The 17952-nt window shown below is 36.8% G+C and overlaps 1 protein-coding gene across 1 annotated transcript in view; it reads right to left on the minus strand.

The window, feature by feature from the left end:
• Positions 1-13231: 13231 nt before the first annotated feature.
• Positions 13232-17952, minus strand: part of TBX20 (T-box transcription factor 20) — a gene marked incomplete at both ends in the record, with an annotated part of 53469 nt that continues 48748 nt past the window's right edge. The window contains 2 exons of the mRNA XM_080818785.1: positions 13232-13572; positions 15241-15353. Coding sequence (XP_080674911.1) covers positions 13232-13572; positions 15241-15353 — 454 coding nt within the window. The remainder of the gene's footprint in view (positions 13573-15240; positions 15354-17952) is intronic.

Raw genomic sequence — 17952 nt, forward strand, 5'->3', positions numbered from 1 at the left:
TCATGGTTCTCATAGTCCACAAATGAAATGTAAACTTGGCTTGCTCATCAGTGCCTTCAATAATCTGCCCCAATCTGCCTTTTCAACTTTAATTTTCCACTTCTGTGGACACAGATCTTCCATTAATTTTGAGTGAGTTTAGAAGGAGTTTGAGTTACGCTCTCTGGAGATCATGAGACTTCATAACTATCCCTTTACTCATACCAGAAAACTACCATATGCTTTTCTCCCTGCCCATCTGAATTCTTTCACCTTCCAAGCCCCAGCCTACATTAATTCCCCCTTCTCTAAAGGTCTAAAGCAACTATTGATCATAATATTCATCTTGTTACTTACTTAAATTCAATAAGTACTGTGACAAATTTGTTTTGTAAGCTTTTTTCAGGGAGGATTTCTACATTCCTGGCACTGTGGGTTTTTTCTTTACGGTTTTTTTTTTTTTTTTGGTGCTTAAAATATTGTCTCATTTAATTCATATAGTAACTTTGTACAAGTTAGAAAACAGGATCAGGGCTATAGTAATTTGCCCAAGTTTTAAGAGTTAATAAATTGTCCAATAGTGAATTTAAAATGAAAGGTATTTATAGGGTGGCTGATAAAAATATATTATTGAATAAATACGCAAACTCAAAATACCTTATTTTTATGTTTTAATATTTTTGAGAACAGTAAGTGGAATGTTATATTATTTTTTATTAAAGTTATATTAGAGTCATAAAACGAACTGGGTAGATTTGGACATTTTTGTATTAGAACATCTGGTTTGGGAACCTTTTTTTTTTTTCCCCTTAATCTTTCAGTTTCCTTCATGGTTATTGGTCTATCTACATTGTCTACCTCTTCTGGGGACAATTTGAGAAATTTGTATTTTCCCATAGACATTTCAAGTTGGCTGAATTCTAATTCCTACTCTACCTGAGGTTAATATGGTTATGTGTGTTTAAAAAAAAAAAGTGATTGCCTGATGAATCTGTTTATCCTTAAACTCTCCGATTTTAATAGATGTGTTTCTTTTAAGCTGTATGTTGTTGAATATTTTTAAGATAATCTGAGGGTCCTTGTTTATATAGATTATTCATTTAAGTGATTTTATATACTTTATGTTTTTTTCGTGAGGGGTGGGCATTTTCGTGGGAAGGAAGGAGTGGCTGCTACTGGGATGTTGACCAGATGTCATTTTCAGTGCCATTTTCCTGTACAGTTCTGTACTGAACATTCTGTTTTTGGTTTCCTACCCTTCGGTTTATGTTCCCTGTTTCTTATGTTACACTTTTTGGTCAATTTGTTTGCTTCCTGGAATTTCCAGTTGCCTCTTGGATCACTCAGTGTATTAACAGAATAAAGCATATTCTTATATCCTTGGTTTAGTTTAGTTTAGTTTTTAGCCCTTGAAAGTACTAATCTGGTCACTTTTTCCATTTAAAAAATAATTTTTACAAGAATGTTCATTGTATTATTATTTCTACTGGTGAAAATTAGAAACAATCTCAACATCAAATAATGAATTATAGAACACTCATGCAGTGAAGTGTCCCTGAATTAACAAATTCATTCATTTGAATATTTAATAATATTGAAAAATACTCATGATATAGTATTTAAGGTATAAGAAGCAGGATGTATATGATTCAGGCATATAGTAAATGCATAATTAAGTATATGGCAAGTTCCATTTTAAATCTTTTTACGTAGTGGACTCATACGTGGAAGATTACTGTGGTGTGCCCTTAAGCTAGTAACTTAGCCACTCTAATATTAATCTTCTGAAAAATGCTAAAGCACCTTAAACAAATACATGCTTAATTTTAAAAGAAGTTCCTGTATCTTGCTCTAGATTGACCATATTAAAATTATACTGGTCAGTATTACTTAATATTTTGCTAACCTGAATTCTTTTTCATTAAATTATATTTCTATGTAGTTCTATTACTAGACAGTAATATGAGTTCTAGGTTCATTAGTTAACTTAAAAAAAAACTGAGAGTTGCATAAATATGCGTTTTCTTACCAAGAGGAGGAATAGATTTGTATATGTGAGGGAAAACATGGCTGAATAGAATCATGGCACATTTTCATCTTTCTATAACTTCCAACAGCAGTCACTTATTTTACTTAGTCATTTTGAACAGTTATTTGAGTTGTATTTTAGCTACATTCTTATTAATGACAATATCTTAAACCAATATGCCTGATACTTAACTATGATGAACTGATAATTAAAATAAAACATTATAATTTGAGGGACACCTGGGTAGCTCAGTGGGTTAAGTCACTGCCTTCATCTCAGGTCATGATCTCAGGGTCCTGGGATCGAGCCCCGCATCAGACTTTCTGCTCAGAGGGGAGCCTGCTTCCCCCTCTCTCTCTGCCTGCTTCTCTGTCTACTTGTGATCTCTCTCTCTCTGCCAAATAAATAAAATATTTCAAAAAAACACAATTTGATGTAATACAATATATTCTTGAATATTGTATCCTATTTAAAGTGAATATGCCTCATGATTTAGCAAATCATTTCTCTTACATAGAGATTTCTAATTCAGTCTGTTATACAAAACTCATTTGTTTTCTCTTTGTCTGTTAGTAAAGCCATTGGTAATTTTTACCCAAAAAGTGCAGTGAAACAAAATAACCAGCAGATGGCAATAATGACTTATAAATCAGAATTTTTAAAATTTCGGTAGTTTTAAAATTTGTTCTTAAAAAAAGAAAAAAAATCACTGTTCTTGTAATAAATCAGTTTACTAAATATGAAATGTAGGGAAACTCCAAATTTAATCCCACATAAAAATAATTCTGTTGCACATTTTGTACATCAAATGATTAAGATACTCAAGACCAACATTTGGTTTTTGAAATAATAATGACTGCTTAAATTCATTCAATTAATTTTTTATCAAATTTAAATGTTTGAACCTTACAAAAATATAAATTGAAGTGGATAGCTAAGTTATATCTATATCTAGCTTGATTATATGGATCAGGAAAGAGAGGTAGTTCAGTGAACATCATTTTGAAAAGGTTAAATTTTCCACTACAATTTAATAACTTACCAAACCAATTTCACTTTGATACTCTTCTGCATAAAAGATGGGTTTTTATCTGTTTTGTTTCACAGTTTCTTATACATTAAGGTACTTTTTTCCTCTTCAGCGGTACAAGGAGTTGGAATTGGCATCGAAGTATGTACCTCTAGCCTATCACCATTAGATACTTCCAAAGATGGTAGCAGAGTTTTTAGGATCTCATAATTATGTCAACTGTAATTGAACATATCCAAGATTCTTTTAGAGCCATTTTATTTAGTCATTTCTTCCTTTCAGTTAAGAAGTTTTAGAAGGGTGAACCAATTGAAACTCTTCTTCTATTTTTGTAGGACTTCCTATAAATTTGCAAAGATGAAAAACTTTTTAATTTAATCATGTCTCTTTTTTTTGTCTCCAAAAAATAGGATATCTATAGGTATGTGCTTCTTGGTGACTGTGGGTTTTCTAATTGGTCTGTTTCTATATGTTAAAAGATCTTTCAAATTCTTCTTCGGCAAGTTGACTCCACTAAAAGAAATGTTTTTGCACATGGTTATTTTATAAAACAACTACTTCAGTCTAAAACTGTTACATATCTCGGATTGATTCATTTTTTAAATAGTATGTTTGATGCTGTTGATTTATTTTATAGATCCTCCTTTAATTCTAGTTGGATGCAGATGCTGCTTTATAGGAGAAAATGGAAAGTCACCAGGTTGTGGCTAAGCATACAGCTTAAATGTAAACACGTCTGTATGTAGTGCTTTGCATGAGGCTGCCTTTTCATCCACATGAGAAAGGTACCAATGGTAAGTTGGAGTTTCTAGGAGTTCTAGTCTAGTTTCTGTGTCCATGAGGGGCTTATTGTCTTTCTAAAACTGGAGCTCCTTCTGCCACCCATACTCTGCTCAGTTGTTACCAAGCCTATACTAGATGAAATGAGATCTCTTTGCCCTTGATAGCTTTATATAGGCAGAGTTCATTCAAAGTCTTTGATTCTGATTAGTATTTGCACAAATACTTAAGTAGCAAGAAAAATACGCATCTTGAGTCATATAGTGCCCTGTATACATCTCTCTCTCTTCTTACCGCTGCTTCCCTTCTCTCCTCATTTGTGTCCAGCTGCGTTCGGATTCCACCCTGAGGGTCTTCCTCTCTGCAGTCTACCCCACAGTTTATCCCCATCCTGTACTCCAGTTGTTACACTTCACTGTCAGTCCAGATGAGCTAAGCCTATCTCCCTCTAACCTGTTCAGCCCAGCCCCAACCTGGCCTCCCCTCCATCCCTGGTCTCTGTTCTGGGTCCTCCATGCTGTCCAGTCTTTTGGTATCATGGACTGCATTACTTCTATGCTATAGCAGAACTAAGTTGGAACCAGACTATAAGGGAGAAGGAAAAATATCCTTGAGTGAGTGATAAATGTTTACATTAAAACCACCAGACTCTTGCTTTGGGCAGCAGAGTCCTGCTTTCACATAGATATTGACCCATCCCCAAAGGTTAAATTTCCTCCTGTTCTTTGCCATAACCTAAAACTCTTCTTGGGATGCTTACCAGTGACAGTGCTATAATCTACTAAGAGAGAATTTGTTGGGTTATGCAGGTTTTATGTTTCTTGATTAAGATTGTTTACATGGGTTCAGGAGAGGTAATGTAGACTTTCAAAAAAAATTATTAAAATTTAGAAATATTTGAGGGGGTAGCATAGTATCTCAGTTACGAGTACAGACAGGCTTTGAATCCTGGCTGTCTTGCCGATCTACACTCTGAGCACAAGTTTTCTCTACACCATAGCTTTTTTCATACCTCAAATGGAAATAATACTAGCTCCTACCTCAGAGAACCGTTGCATAGATTAAATAATGTATACAAAGTGCATCGATATAGCAAATGTTCTATAAAAGAAGTTAATGCCATATCAAGGCTAAGGGAAGAGAGGGAATTATTTATATCATATTTTTCCTGCCCTAGGGAGTCCAAAGATTTAGTTACGATTCTTTCTAGGAAAAAAACCTGAAGGGGATAAAAATAAATTAATATAAATGGAGGGTCTAAGGCCATACAGTGCTATCAAATAGGCAGTATTATCTTCCTTTTACAGGTTAAAAAAAATGAGGTAGGGAGAGGATTCTAGAATGCCCACTCTTAACTCACAAGTATGTAAGATTTATTCCTCTTGAAGTCCTCAAAGTTGACAAGTTGGGCACTAAAAATGGAAATAAAATATTTGCTGCATAGCTTTTTCTATTATGTTTTAAAATAACAGCGAGGTATAATTAGCATACCATAGAAGACATTTAAAGTGTAGAATTCAGTGATTTGAGTATATTCACAAAGTTGTGCAACCATCACTACTAGTTCCATGTTTTCACTACCCCAAAAAAGGCCCCCATGCCCATTGGCAGTAATTCTCATTCCTCCTTCCTCCCAGCCCCTGGTAACTACTAATCTGCCTTCTATCTCTATGACTATACCTATGCTAGATATTTCATATAAATGGAATCAAACAATATGTGGTTCTCTGTGTCTGGCTCCTTCTACAGGTTTTTAAGGTTCACCCACATTGTACTATTTATCAGTACTTCATTTCTTTCTATACCTAAATATTCCATTGTATAGATATGCCATATTTTACCCATTCACCAGTTGATGAACAATTGGGCTTTTTCTATATTTGTCTATTATGAAAAATGCTGCTGTGATATTCATGTACAAGTTTTTATGTGGACATGTGTTTTCATTTCTCCTAGGTGAATCCCTAGGAGTAGAAGTCCTGGGCTGTATGGCAACTCTGTTTAACCTGTTGATGAATTGCCAGGCTGTTTTCCAAAGCGGTGCACCATTTTCCTAACTCTGAGGTACAAGATTTATTTTCTTGACCCTCTATTGTTTATCTACTTGTCTATTATTTCACCAATACCATACTTTCTTTATTACTTTAATTTCATAGTAAGTTCTGAAGTCAGGTGTGGCCAGCCTCCAGCTTTGTTCTTCTTCAGTATTTTGTTGGCTATTCGGGGTCTCTTGCCTTTCCATACAGAGTGAGTTTGTTGGTAGCCACAAAAGTTGCTGGGATTTTGATTGGGATTATGTTCAATCTATAGATCAAGGGGAAAAGAACTGACATTTTGAGAATATTGAGTCTTCTTATCCACAAAAATGGAATATCTCTCCATTTGTTTAGATCTTTGATTTCTTTCATCAGGGTTTTATGGTTTTCCTCATATACATTCCTCTTGTACATATTATAGTTATACTTCAGTATTTTCTTTTGCCTTTTTGGGTACTGATAATAAATAGTGTTATGTTTTTAATTTCAAATTTCAATTGTCCATTGCTGATATATGGGAAAGCAATTTACCTATTTATATTAATCTTGCATTCTACAACCTTGATATAATTTCTTACAAGTTCTATGAGTTTTTTGTGGGAAGCATGTTAATGTTCTACGTGTTTTAAAAAATTGAGAAGAATGAAAAGGAAAAAAATCTTTAAAATTGTAAGCAACTGGCTGGCTTGGTTGGTAAGCATGTGACTCTTGAACTTGGGGTCATGAATTCAAGCCCCATGTTGGGTATAGAGCTTACTTATTAAATAAATAAATAAATGTTTATTATTAAGAAAAAAACCTATTAGAAACTGGAAAGTGAACCCAGTTGTATTGTGAATGAGTGACATAACCATACGGGAGGATAAAAAAGAAACTGATCTAAGTAACTGCTAAATATGTGACCTGACTGTATTCCCTTAGTTGGGGGTGGGGTGGCAGGGAGCAACTGCAAACAAAAATCTGAACTCTTTTTAGGTTTGTTTATTGCAGTTTTATGAGTGAAGCAGTATGAAATTATTTGGGGTACATGGTAGAATTGAGTAAGTATGTTGATGTTGGGAGCCAGAGTTCTCCCTGTGGAAGAAGACACATACAGATATGGAATAGGTCAAAAGCAAGAGAAAAAGTCCCCTATGGGAGTGCACTGGAATTGGAAATAGCAGCATAACCCCATGATGTCTTATACACACACGTGTGTGTGTGCTTATATACATATATATCCCCAATTCTGTTGGCCGAGATGGCCTAGACACAAACATACCCCAGTGATCACATCTGGCATCCAGATTTTGGTTTCTAATATAGTTCCTCAACTAAAAGGAATCTGATTCCTTGGAGAAACAGCTGGTTCCAGAAAGTGTACGGGGTGAGCCTCGAACAATGTGTTATGCCAGAAACTGAAGTGCAAAAACACACACACTTAAAAACCAATTAGGGCATGTCAAAAGGACACAGGAGCCAACCTGAGGGGCTCCAGATGACCAAATCTGGGGTGATTTGAGCATTAAGATAATTAAGAATGATAATAAATCATAAAATATTGAAAAACAGGAATTCTTTTGCCATGAAAGAGGCCAAAGAACTGTACTAGCTTAAAGGACTGAAGAAGCATGATAACTACAAGCAAGATGCACTCCTGCACTGGATCTGTGCTGAAGGAAGAAATATTCCACAAAGGACATCACTGGGTCATTTGACAAAATTCGAATACAGATGATAGAACACGGCATTTTACCACTGTTAATTTTCCCAAATTGGTAACTCTCCTGTGGCTATTTAATGGAATCCTCTTGGTTTTAGGAAGTGCACTTTGAATTACTTAGGGATAGTGAAGCATGATATGTGAAGCTTACTCTCAAATGGAGGAAAACAATTTGTATATATTACATGTGGGGGGGGTACATACACTACCTCAGTGTGAATGCAAATGACCAACCAAATCGGGGGGGAAGTTCACGATGGGTGAATCTGGGTAAAGAGTATTTCTTTATACTCTTTATACAGTGTTTCTTTATACTATCCTTGCAGCTTTTCTGTCAGCTTGGATTTATTCCAAATAAAAGATTTTTTTAAAGGTTGGTGTTTGGCATGCACAAAAAATTAAGAATAATAGAGCAGGCTTCTGAAAGCAGAAGGTATGATAACGTCAGATATTCTGAAGGACTGCCATATGGAAGGATTAAGACTTTGAATTTAGCTAATCTTATTTTATATCGGCCTGCTTTGTGTAATACCATTACAGCACATTCAAGAGTTCAGGGCCGGAATGAGAGGTAGTTCTTTAAGCTTTATGGAGTCTTCAGTATCATTCGTACAGAGAGGTGCAAAGTCCCATGATTCTAAGTGTTCATCAGGAGGAGTAAATGAGTGAAAGGGGTTAGGTGTAGGAGAACAGGAACCAGAGGGAACTTGTGATCAGTGTCTTCTCTATAGGCTTCCAGATATAATTAAAGACAAAAAACAAACTATGCAATCTTGTTGGCTGTGTCTGGCCCAGGAGTGGCCAGCTATGACCCCTAATCCTACCTAATCCATTTTTTTTTTCCCCAGGTGAGCAAACGGGTACCAAAAGTCATGAAGCAAGTGTGTAAGATAAAGAAAGGTGTAAATGTGTGCATATATATCAAAACACACCATTTTTAATGAAAGAAATTAATATCCGCACATGTGTACTTCTGTACAGTTTTGGGTAATATATAATTTTAAGCTGTTTACAAATAACATGTAATGCTTCAAATATTACATAATGTTGATAATACATTTCTAGCAGAAATAAATATATTGCACTTAAAAAGAACTTCATTAGATGTTACTTCATAGTATTAGGCTTATAACTTCTTTTTTCATAAAACATTTCCCCTGCCCTTCCCCCCACCCCCAACACACACACTTCATTACAGTGACTGTTCTCACGCAATTCATTAAGCAAATGAACACAGCAAACGACAGAACCGTGATAGAGTCTACTAAAGAGGCTATAACCAATTTTATCTTTTAGGAAATAAAAGACATTCTTTCATGTTTCTGAAAATAAGAAAAAAAAATGAATACACATTTTAATGTATCAGAAGTAAAATACAACAGATTGTATTTTTTGTCCAGATGTATTATTTTACCAATGTTTTTATTTTCTTATCATCAGGGGAAGGGATTAGAATTGAGGGAGGGACAGAGAAAGAAGGGCCAGAAAATACTTACGTTATTTGCCTATCAAATATTTATAAATGAACCTTTGCGTATTTAAGCATGCTGAAGAAAGATAAATATTAGAATATTTTATAACTGGCATGGAATATTAGGGAAGAAATTATTTTATGGTTTTCTAAAGTTTTAAGAATCTGTAACCTTCCCTTTGCTTCCTTACAGAAAATCCTTGCATTCTGAAATAATATAAAAACACGTAAAATCCGGGGCACCTGGGTGGCTCAGTGGGTTAAAGCCTCTGCCTTCGGCTCAGGTCATGATCCCAGGGTCCTGGGATCGAGCCCCGCATCGGGCTCTCTGCTCAGCAGGGAGCCTGCTTCCCTTCCTCTCTCTACCTGCCTCTCTGTCTGCTTGTGATCTCTGTCTGTCAAATGAATAAATAAAATCTTTAAAAAAAAAAAAAAAAAAAAAAACACGTAAAATCCATTCTTCCACCCAAGCTGTCTAAAGGAGTCAGCTGAAAATCTTTTCTGTGTCCACTGCTTTCTTTCTTTCTAGTCTAGACTAGGGTATAATAGTTTCATTTTTAATGATTATCAATTCCATACATGTTTATTAATGTAAAGTTTCCTTACTTAGTGGAAGACTGAATAAAAATATTTTTCTTGCAATATGTGACCCTGCACATTACATAACTGAGTTTTTGGAACTTTAGTTGCTGAGTCATGGTTAAGTTTGACTGCATATTTAATGGGGTGATATCCATTTCATTCTATCCATTTCATTTGAAGCTTATTTTTCTCAATAGAATTCAGCTTAAATATTAATAAGACGGCCTGAAAAGCTAACATGAAATTTAGAAATGGGTTAAATACCCTAACCTCTCTCTGAAAAATCCATAGGCAGTATGGGAATAGGGATCCTTTTCTTCCAAAGCTACTTTTTTCTTGGGCATTTGGAGGGTGTCTTTTTTCTTTTTTTTGCATGAGGGGCTGGAGATGTTGTGGCTGGAGAAGTGTAGTAACAGATGTGGATGAGAGTGGGGGAGGGGAGATCTTGGAATACCCCAGAAGTTAATGTAACTTCTATAGTATGACTCTACACAGGGTTTTTCTTAGTATCTTTTTAATACCTCCCATTCAGTGCCATCTACTAGGAATAACAACAAACCTTTGTTAGAAACTCAAAAGGACTCGCAGTGCAACCTAAATTCATTAATATAGAACTTGTAACCTAACAATTTGTGATATTTTAGACACCAGATGGATATATTTAATACCTACATACTGCTAAGAGTGGACAGAGGAGGGGGAAGACTTGAAAAAGTAGTAAAAGAAATAACTGAACTTACTCAGCATTATTGATACGTGTTTTAAAAACAAATCAGGTCTGCAGAACCTACTAAGATATGAATTAATCCCCTCAGGTTAGATAAAGCAGTTCTGGAAGGGCCTCATTTTAGCAGCACTGCACATTAGCCATGCATTTTGATACTGTAATAAACCTTGGGGGAAACCCTGGATTTATTCCAAATATACTATAACTCATGCTCTGAATTATTCAGTTGGCTTTCCCACTATCTAGTTCTTGCAATTACTTTTGGTAGGATATATTTTAGACTTCAAAATCTTAAATACCCAAAGAGTTAAAGAATCAACAACTAGAATAGCTCAGAAAGACCCCGGTTGGAGTAAATTTCTACCCTTGGTTCTCATGGCTAGGATGACTTTGATCAGTTTAAGCTCCATGTACCTTGTGCTTTTTATTTCTGGTTCAAATAATGCCAGAAACTTCAAGAATACATCCAATTTAGAATTTCAGGTGTTATTTCCAAAGAGCATGCTTTGGTATCCTAGTTTTTGTTTTTCTCTAAGCGCTCTACTTATTTTTAGCCTTATATTGCTTAATTACAATATCAAGTTATGAAGTCAGGAAATACTGGCGTAAAACCATATTTAGCAAAAACATACAACCCTACTTTAAGATATGTCAATTGGGAAAAATGTCTAAGTGGTATTGAACTGATCCTGCCATTCTCATCGGAAAGATTCACTTTAGTAGACCAGTAATTTACCAGAGTATCGAGTAGCATCATGTTAAATAGCATCTAGTTTTGTTATTCCTGCCGTAAGCAGCAGTACCGTGTATCGAAAGGAGCGCTTGGCAACAGGCCAACTATTAAGTGTCAAATCCCTATCCTAATCTGTATGGTTATTTAAACATTACTCATAGCTGCTTTTTTAAAGAAATGCATTATCTGTGCTGTGTTTGAAAACAAACTACCTGTGGATACTATAGCATAACATGCAAGAAGTTAGAAATTAGCCTATGATGTCTGCCATAGGACCTGGAGATGCTTGGCTGGCACAGCCCACGCTTCTCCATAAGTACACTATGGGACATAGTGGAGAAAAACAATTGACAAGTCCAACAACAATGGCATCATATAGACAGGCTATGCCATTATGCCTTGTCTCATAGACTAGAAATGCCCCAGAAAAGCATTTGGTATGGAAAAGCATAACAGAACAACCAAATAAAATTCCATGCAGTCTGATGTAATAAGTATATTGCGTTTACTCCCGCCTCTGCTCTCAGCAGTGACATTACCCATCTCTTTTAACAGGTTCAGTACTTTTACAGTCATAACAAAGTAGATACAAAATTTAAATTAGGTTAAGATAGAGTTTTGGGGAACACTATAAAGAAGACAGGTTATATCTCATAGCTAGAATGTATTATATCTAAAGTTGAAGGACTATAAACTTCACTAAATTTCTGTTGTTAAGGAAATGGGCTGTTAAAAAATTCCAAATACACTTCCCTGACTGTAAATGCTTATTGCCACCCAATACAGAGATTATATATCGCTAAAATATCCTCAATTACTAAACACTAAAGGAAGGCTTAAGAAGACATTAAGAATGCAAAATAAAGGGTAAATGCTTTACATTGATTTACAAGCACTGCCAGTGTTTTAGTCAGGGGGTCACTGAGTTGACCTATGATTTCATATAATGGACTAGAAAAATGGTAAAGGAGTCACTGAATAAACAGTAAGAAAGAAGGACAAACCAGATATAGGTGCACATAAGTCCTTGTAAGCATAGGTTAAATGGTGGCTATAAGGGCATTCAGAATGGTCATTCACAAATCCTTGTCAATCAGTGGTAACAGCTAATCTAATAACAAAGCAGATTTACCAAAAATGAGAATTTGGCCCAGGACATTTTACCACCCAAAAGGTCTCCCAAAGCTAAACTAAAAATGAAGAGACCTTTGGTACCCATGGCAGAGAAATTCCCTTCAGAACAGGGCAACCATCTTGTTATTGCAGACTGAGAGAAAGTCTCACATAGCATCTCATAGAGGCTTTAGAAATGTTCCTCAGTGAGTAAGTCAGTAGTGCACTTAGAATGCAGCCCAGAAAAATAAAACCTCAGTTTTACGATGTAACACATAGAGCCTCTTGCTTCAAAATTGTGTATAGGTTTTTCCTACACAAATGACAAGTAATTGCAAGAAAGAGAATTAGGAAGAAAGAAGACAAGACTGGGAAAAAGAGCTTGTCAGGTACTGGCCCTTCAGTATTACAAAAAGAACTTTGTAAAGTCATTACTACCTATTCATCCACAAAATAGGATGCTTCGGCATTGTCTCAGCCCCTTCTCCAGCAAACTAATACAAAGGGAAACTAAACATGCTTAAGCTACAACACTACAAATATTTCTCTATTGGCTCCCATTTTTCTACAGGGAGAAATGGACTTAAGTTAGTCACTATGCATTACAGTCGGTATGTTATATATATTGCCTCTTTGAAGATTCTTTTAACCTGTGGAAAGCAGAAAGAAAACCGTATCTACATGTTGATTTTATACATTACTGCATTTTTAACTGCTAGGTATAATGCACCTTAAGATTCATCTGCCTTGTGTTATTAAATTTCCTGGATAAGTTAGTATACTATTGGCTGCTGGACTTAGGCTGGCTAAGTCTACATTGATTCTCTCTCGAACCCAAGAGCTGTCCCCCAACTACACATGACTCCCGGTCTGTGGTGCACTCCCTCAGCAGTAGGTTTAATTGTGAGTCCAGCTCTCCTCTTTAATAGGTCCCATGTCTCCTGGAGAGCTCCTGCTCTAACACCCAACATCCCACCCACCCAACCCTGCCCCATATTTCCATACCCATTTGCACATTCTAGATCTGGATTCTCCTAGGTTTAGAAGAGTCATACAAATGGTGTCATCACAGCAGAGGAATGGCGCAGTCCTTGGATAGCAGCGTAGGGCCCCTGCTGAAAGTAATGATGGTACCGGGGCATGTGGAATGAGGGAAATGTCGGGCCACTCCCCTGCATGGAGCTGGCAATAGCTGATGGTGTCAGAGGCATCCCAAGTCGGCCATAGGGTGGCAACGAGCCCTGTATAGGGTGAGGAATGGGGGTTGCTATGGATGCTGTGCTGGTGCCCAGTGCAGTCAGGGGCTGAGGGTGCTGAAACCCGGGGAAACTGGATGAAGAGGACACCCAGGAGCTGAGAGACAAGTTCTCGGATGTTGTAAAGGCTGATCCTGGAAGGAAAAGAACTCATTAGACTAGGAACTCTATTTTAGTGTGCAAATCAAGAATTACATGATCTGTAAGGACTGATTTATTTTTTTTAAATATATAATAGATCTGCAATTTAAAAACAAGCATGTCAACCATAAGTCACAGGTACCTTTCCAGGTAAGATATCATTTATTCCATATATGGAAGAGAAAATTTACTAAATAGAAAAAGACTTAACTCATTAGATGGTCTACATACTCCCAGAGAATGGCCAAACACTAGAACCTTGCCTGGAAGTGATAACTGGATTCCCTTTAAAGGAGCCCAGATGGCTGCTATCTGTCCTGACCTCAACAACATGCCTAGAAGGTAGGCTGCACATACGAGCCTCAACAAACTCACTGGTTTCTAAAGGCATTGTGAAAACTCCCAAAAATGGTTTTCTTTTTATAGCTTCCATTATTCTTTATTAAATATTTGACAAGTTGAGGGGCACCTGGGTGGCTCAGTTGGTTAAGCCACTGCCTTCGGCTCAGGTCATGATCTCAGGGTCCTGGGATCGAGCCCCACATCAGGCTCTGCTCAAGCAGGGAGCCTGCTTCCCCCCTCTCTCTGCCTGCCTCTCTGCCTAATTGTGATCTCTCTCTGTCAAATAAATAAAATCTTTAAAAAATATACTTGACAAGTTGCAAGAGTATGATTTTCTTATATCACAGCATCCACAAGTTTAAACAAAAGTTGACACTGAATTTTCTAACTCTATAATTAATTACTAGTAGTCCATTTGGATTTAGTTTCAAGAGATGTCCTGTATTTTGACAGATTACACTATTCCATATAAAGGACATAAAAATATGACAGAGGGCTCTGTCCCCACATGAACATCCCTGTGTTCAGGGTTAGGCACCCTCTGGACTCCCAGCTGCAAAGTGCTCCTCTGTGAGCCTTTGGGACAGAGGAACTTCTCAGTATTCCCCTACTGTCACCACTGGGGCCACTGCCTGTACATAATGCCCTTCACTAGGAAAATGTTCTTCTAAACAGTGTTTTCCGGGGTACCTGGGTGGCTCAGTGGGTTAAGCATCTGCCTTTGGCTCAGGTCATGATCCCAGGGTCCTGGATTGAGCCCCACACTGGGCTCCCTGCTTAGTTGGGAGTCTGCTTCTCCCTCTCCCTCTGTCCCTCCCCACCCCTGCTCATGCACGTGTGAGCTCTCAAATTAATAAAAACTTTTAAAAAGTAAAGCAAAATAAAATAACTAAAAGTGTTTTCTGTTTTAGTCATCGATCCTAATAAGATAGTTCTGGAATATCTTAGAAACAGATACAGTCCCTGATTTCAGATTATAAAATTGCGGTTCAGAAAGACTAAAGGACTGCTCCCAGAGTCCAACAGCTCTTTGGTGGTAGATCGCAGACAAGTTAACTCCTGAGCCCTGACTCAGAGGCTTAATGTCCTTTCACTAGAAAATCACAGGAAACCATCAGGTAGAAAAATTACTTAAGACTGTGAAGCAAAATAATGAGTTGTATGAAAATCAGCCTCAGGAGCTGTCCCTCCTCAAGAGACTCCTGAAATACTTTTGGGGCAGAATGCTCCCTGAGAACTACAAGTTTCATCACCTACTTTTCTTTCTCATTCTGGGTGCTCTTGTTCCCAGCTGTTACTCCGCCTGGTAGCTGTCTTACCTCGATTCTGTGTTGTCTGAACCTCATCCCCCAGCACATCCTCTTCTCCTCCATAGGTACGGATGGGTGAGCGGGCATAGGAATGCTTCTGGATCAGGCTCTCCACACTTTCCCTAAGTTAGAGAAGGACACATCCTGAATTAACTATAAAGTCCTTAGAGATGGAGATGGGTCTGAAAGGTAATTTACTAGTCAGTAAAACCATCTTCTCAGCCAAAAGATGCTCACTTCAGGGAAAGGTGACATTCAAAACATGTACATTTATGCCACTATAGACTCCTCAGAAACATGACCTCAGACATGCAAATATAAGCAAACGTAACTGGATAGGATAGGAACAATCCTCTGAAATCCTACAACATGGAGGACAAAGAGGTGAACAAGGAGCCGGAATGTAGAGTTTAGGAACATGCAAATGTAGAGTTTAATGATCTGAAAAATGAGGGACTGAAAATCCTGAGGAGCTGCAATGACTCTTCTAACTTCATCGGCTAATGAATATAAAACAAAGGCTTGACTGATACGAACTGCACTTACTCAGCATCTGATGAAATGCTGGTCAGAAGTTCAAAATGTCATTAGTCATAAGAAGACAACGTTCACTAGTAAACCCAGTAAGCGTAATTGGGATGATGTACACTTGGAGATTCCTGTTGCTTTAAGACTGAAAATTACAGAAAAACTGAAGGACACATAAAATGGCCATTGGGAAACTGAGGCCCCCAAATAAATTGGTCCATTGACTTTGAAAGTGGTTTTCCTGTTGAAACATAGTCTAACAAAGAATGCAGTTAACTTTAAAAATGAGAATTATGTTGGTATTGGCCCATTTGACCAGCTGTTGTTTGGGGGGGGGGGGCGGCCAGCAAGGGTTTAGCCAAAGAATTCTTTGCCAAAAATGCAAGTTGATAGCAGGTTACAGGCTTACATAGTATACATCTCTAAAATAGCTGTGGCCTAAAGATCAACACTGAATTAACTACCAAAGGACAGAAAAAAGAATTAAACAATTGAAAAAAATTGTGTGTTGAATGAAGAACAAATCAAACACCAAATTTCACATTGAGGGAACAAGGAAAGCAAGTAAAATGTCACAATAGCTTTTCAAAATGTAACACCTGTCAACATTTCACATAGATACATAAACTTTACTGGTGAAAAATTACTAACAGTGAATCTGGCTTTCTAGAAAATTGTATACTCAGAAATGAAAGCATTTTGTCATATAGCTTGCAAGTGAGAACATAAGGGTAAGCTTAAAAGAAAAGTTAATTGTAGCAACTATTCAAGTTACATCTCCATTCCCAGGGAGTTTTAAAATAAGTATACAGTACCAACATGCAGTCAAAATGATTGGGATCCATATCCAATAAATTAACATACAGCTAGCTTAAAAAGTAAAATCATTCCATATTCATTGATATGGAAAGAACTAATATATAGTAAGTGAAAAAAATACAGAAGACATATAGGTATAAAGTATGTTACCATTTGTGAATTTAAAACAAGGAATATATATGTATGTATATGTGTAATATTTCCGGAACGTTCCAGTTTCAGAACAGGAAACTGCCTAGAATAGGTTGACTCTGTATGGTGGAACCAGGGATTTGAGGGACTGGAGCAATGTTTCCCAACTATGTCTTGACTCTCAAATTTGTCCCAGTTCCACTTGAGTCCCCTGGGGCTCTTAACAAAGAAAAACTAAATTGAGGTGTAATTAATATACAACAAATGGTATATATTTGAAGTGTCCGATTTGATCAGTTTTGGGCGTATGTGACCAGTGACACCACCACCATAAGTAAAATAACAAACACACCTAACACTGACAAAAGTTTCCTCATGCTTCCTGGTCCCCACCCCAACAAGTCTGACCGAGGAAACCACTAATATGATATCTGTTCCTACAGATTAGTTTGCATTTTCTAAAACCGTATGAAAATGAAATCCTATCTTATGGTTTTTTTTTCATGTTTTCTTTATTAATCTGGCTTCTTTCCACTCAGCATAACTATTTTGAGATCCATCATGTTGGAGCATATTATCAATAGTTGAATCTTATTCTGAGTAGCACTGTGGTCCAAGCTATAGTATGGACTATAGTTTACCTATTCACCTGTTGAGCAACATTTGCCTTGTTTCTAATTTCTATTATACAGGAAGCTGTTACCCATACTTACGTAAACTTTTTTTAAGTGGACATATGCTTTCACATCTTATTTTCTAAAAAGGTTTTTAGTTACCAAAAAGGTTTTTAATTACAAATTTCGAAACTATCAGTCTGAAACCATAAGAGACTCTAAATCTCACAAAACAAACTGAGGATTGCTGGGGGGAGGAGGGTATGGAGAGGATGGTGGGGTTATAGACATTGGGTAAGGTATGTGCTATGGTGAGTGCTGTGAAGTGTGTAAACCTCGCGATTCACAGACCTGTACCCCTGGGGATAATAATACATTACATGTTAATAAAAAAAAAAAACTATCAGTCTGTTTCTTCTTGAATGAATTTTAGTAGTTTGTGTCCTCAAGGAATTTGTCCCTTTCATCTAAATTGTTGAAATTATAAGCTAAGTATTCATAATATTGCTTTATTATCCTTCCTTTCAGTATCTGCAGAATCTGTAGTGAAGTTACTCCTCTTTTTCCTGGCTATGGTAGCTTGTGTCTTCTCCCCTTTTTTCCTAATCAGTTTGGGTAGAGGACTGCC

This window comes from Martes martes (genome assembly GCF_963455335.1).
Source record: "Martes martes genome assembly, chromosome: 11".
Lineage (NCBI taxonomy): Eukaryota > Metazoa > Chordata > Mammalia > Carnivora > Mustelidae > Martes > Martes martes.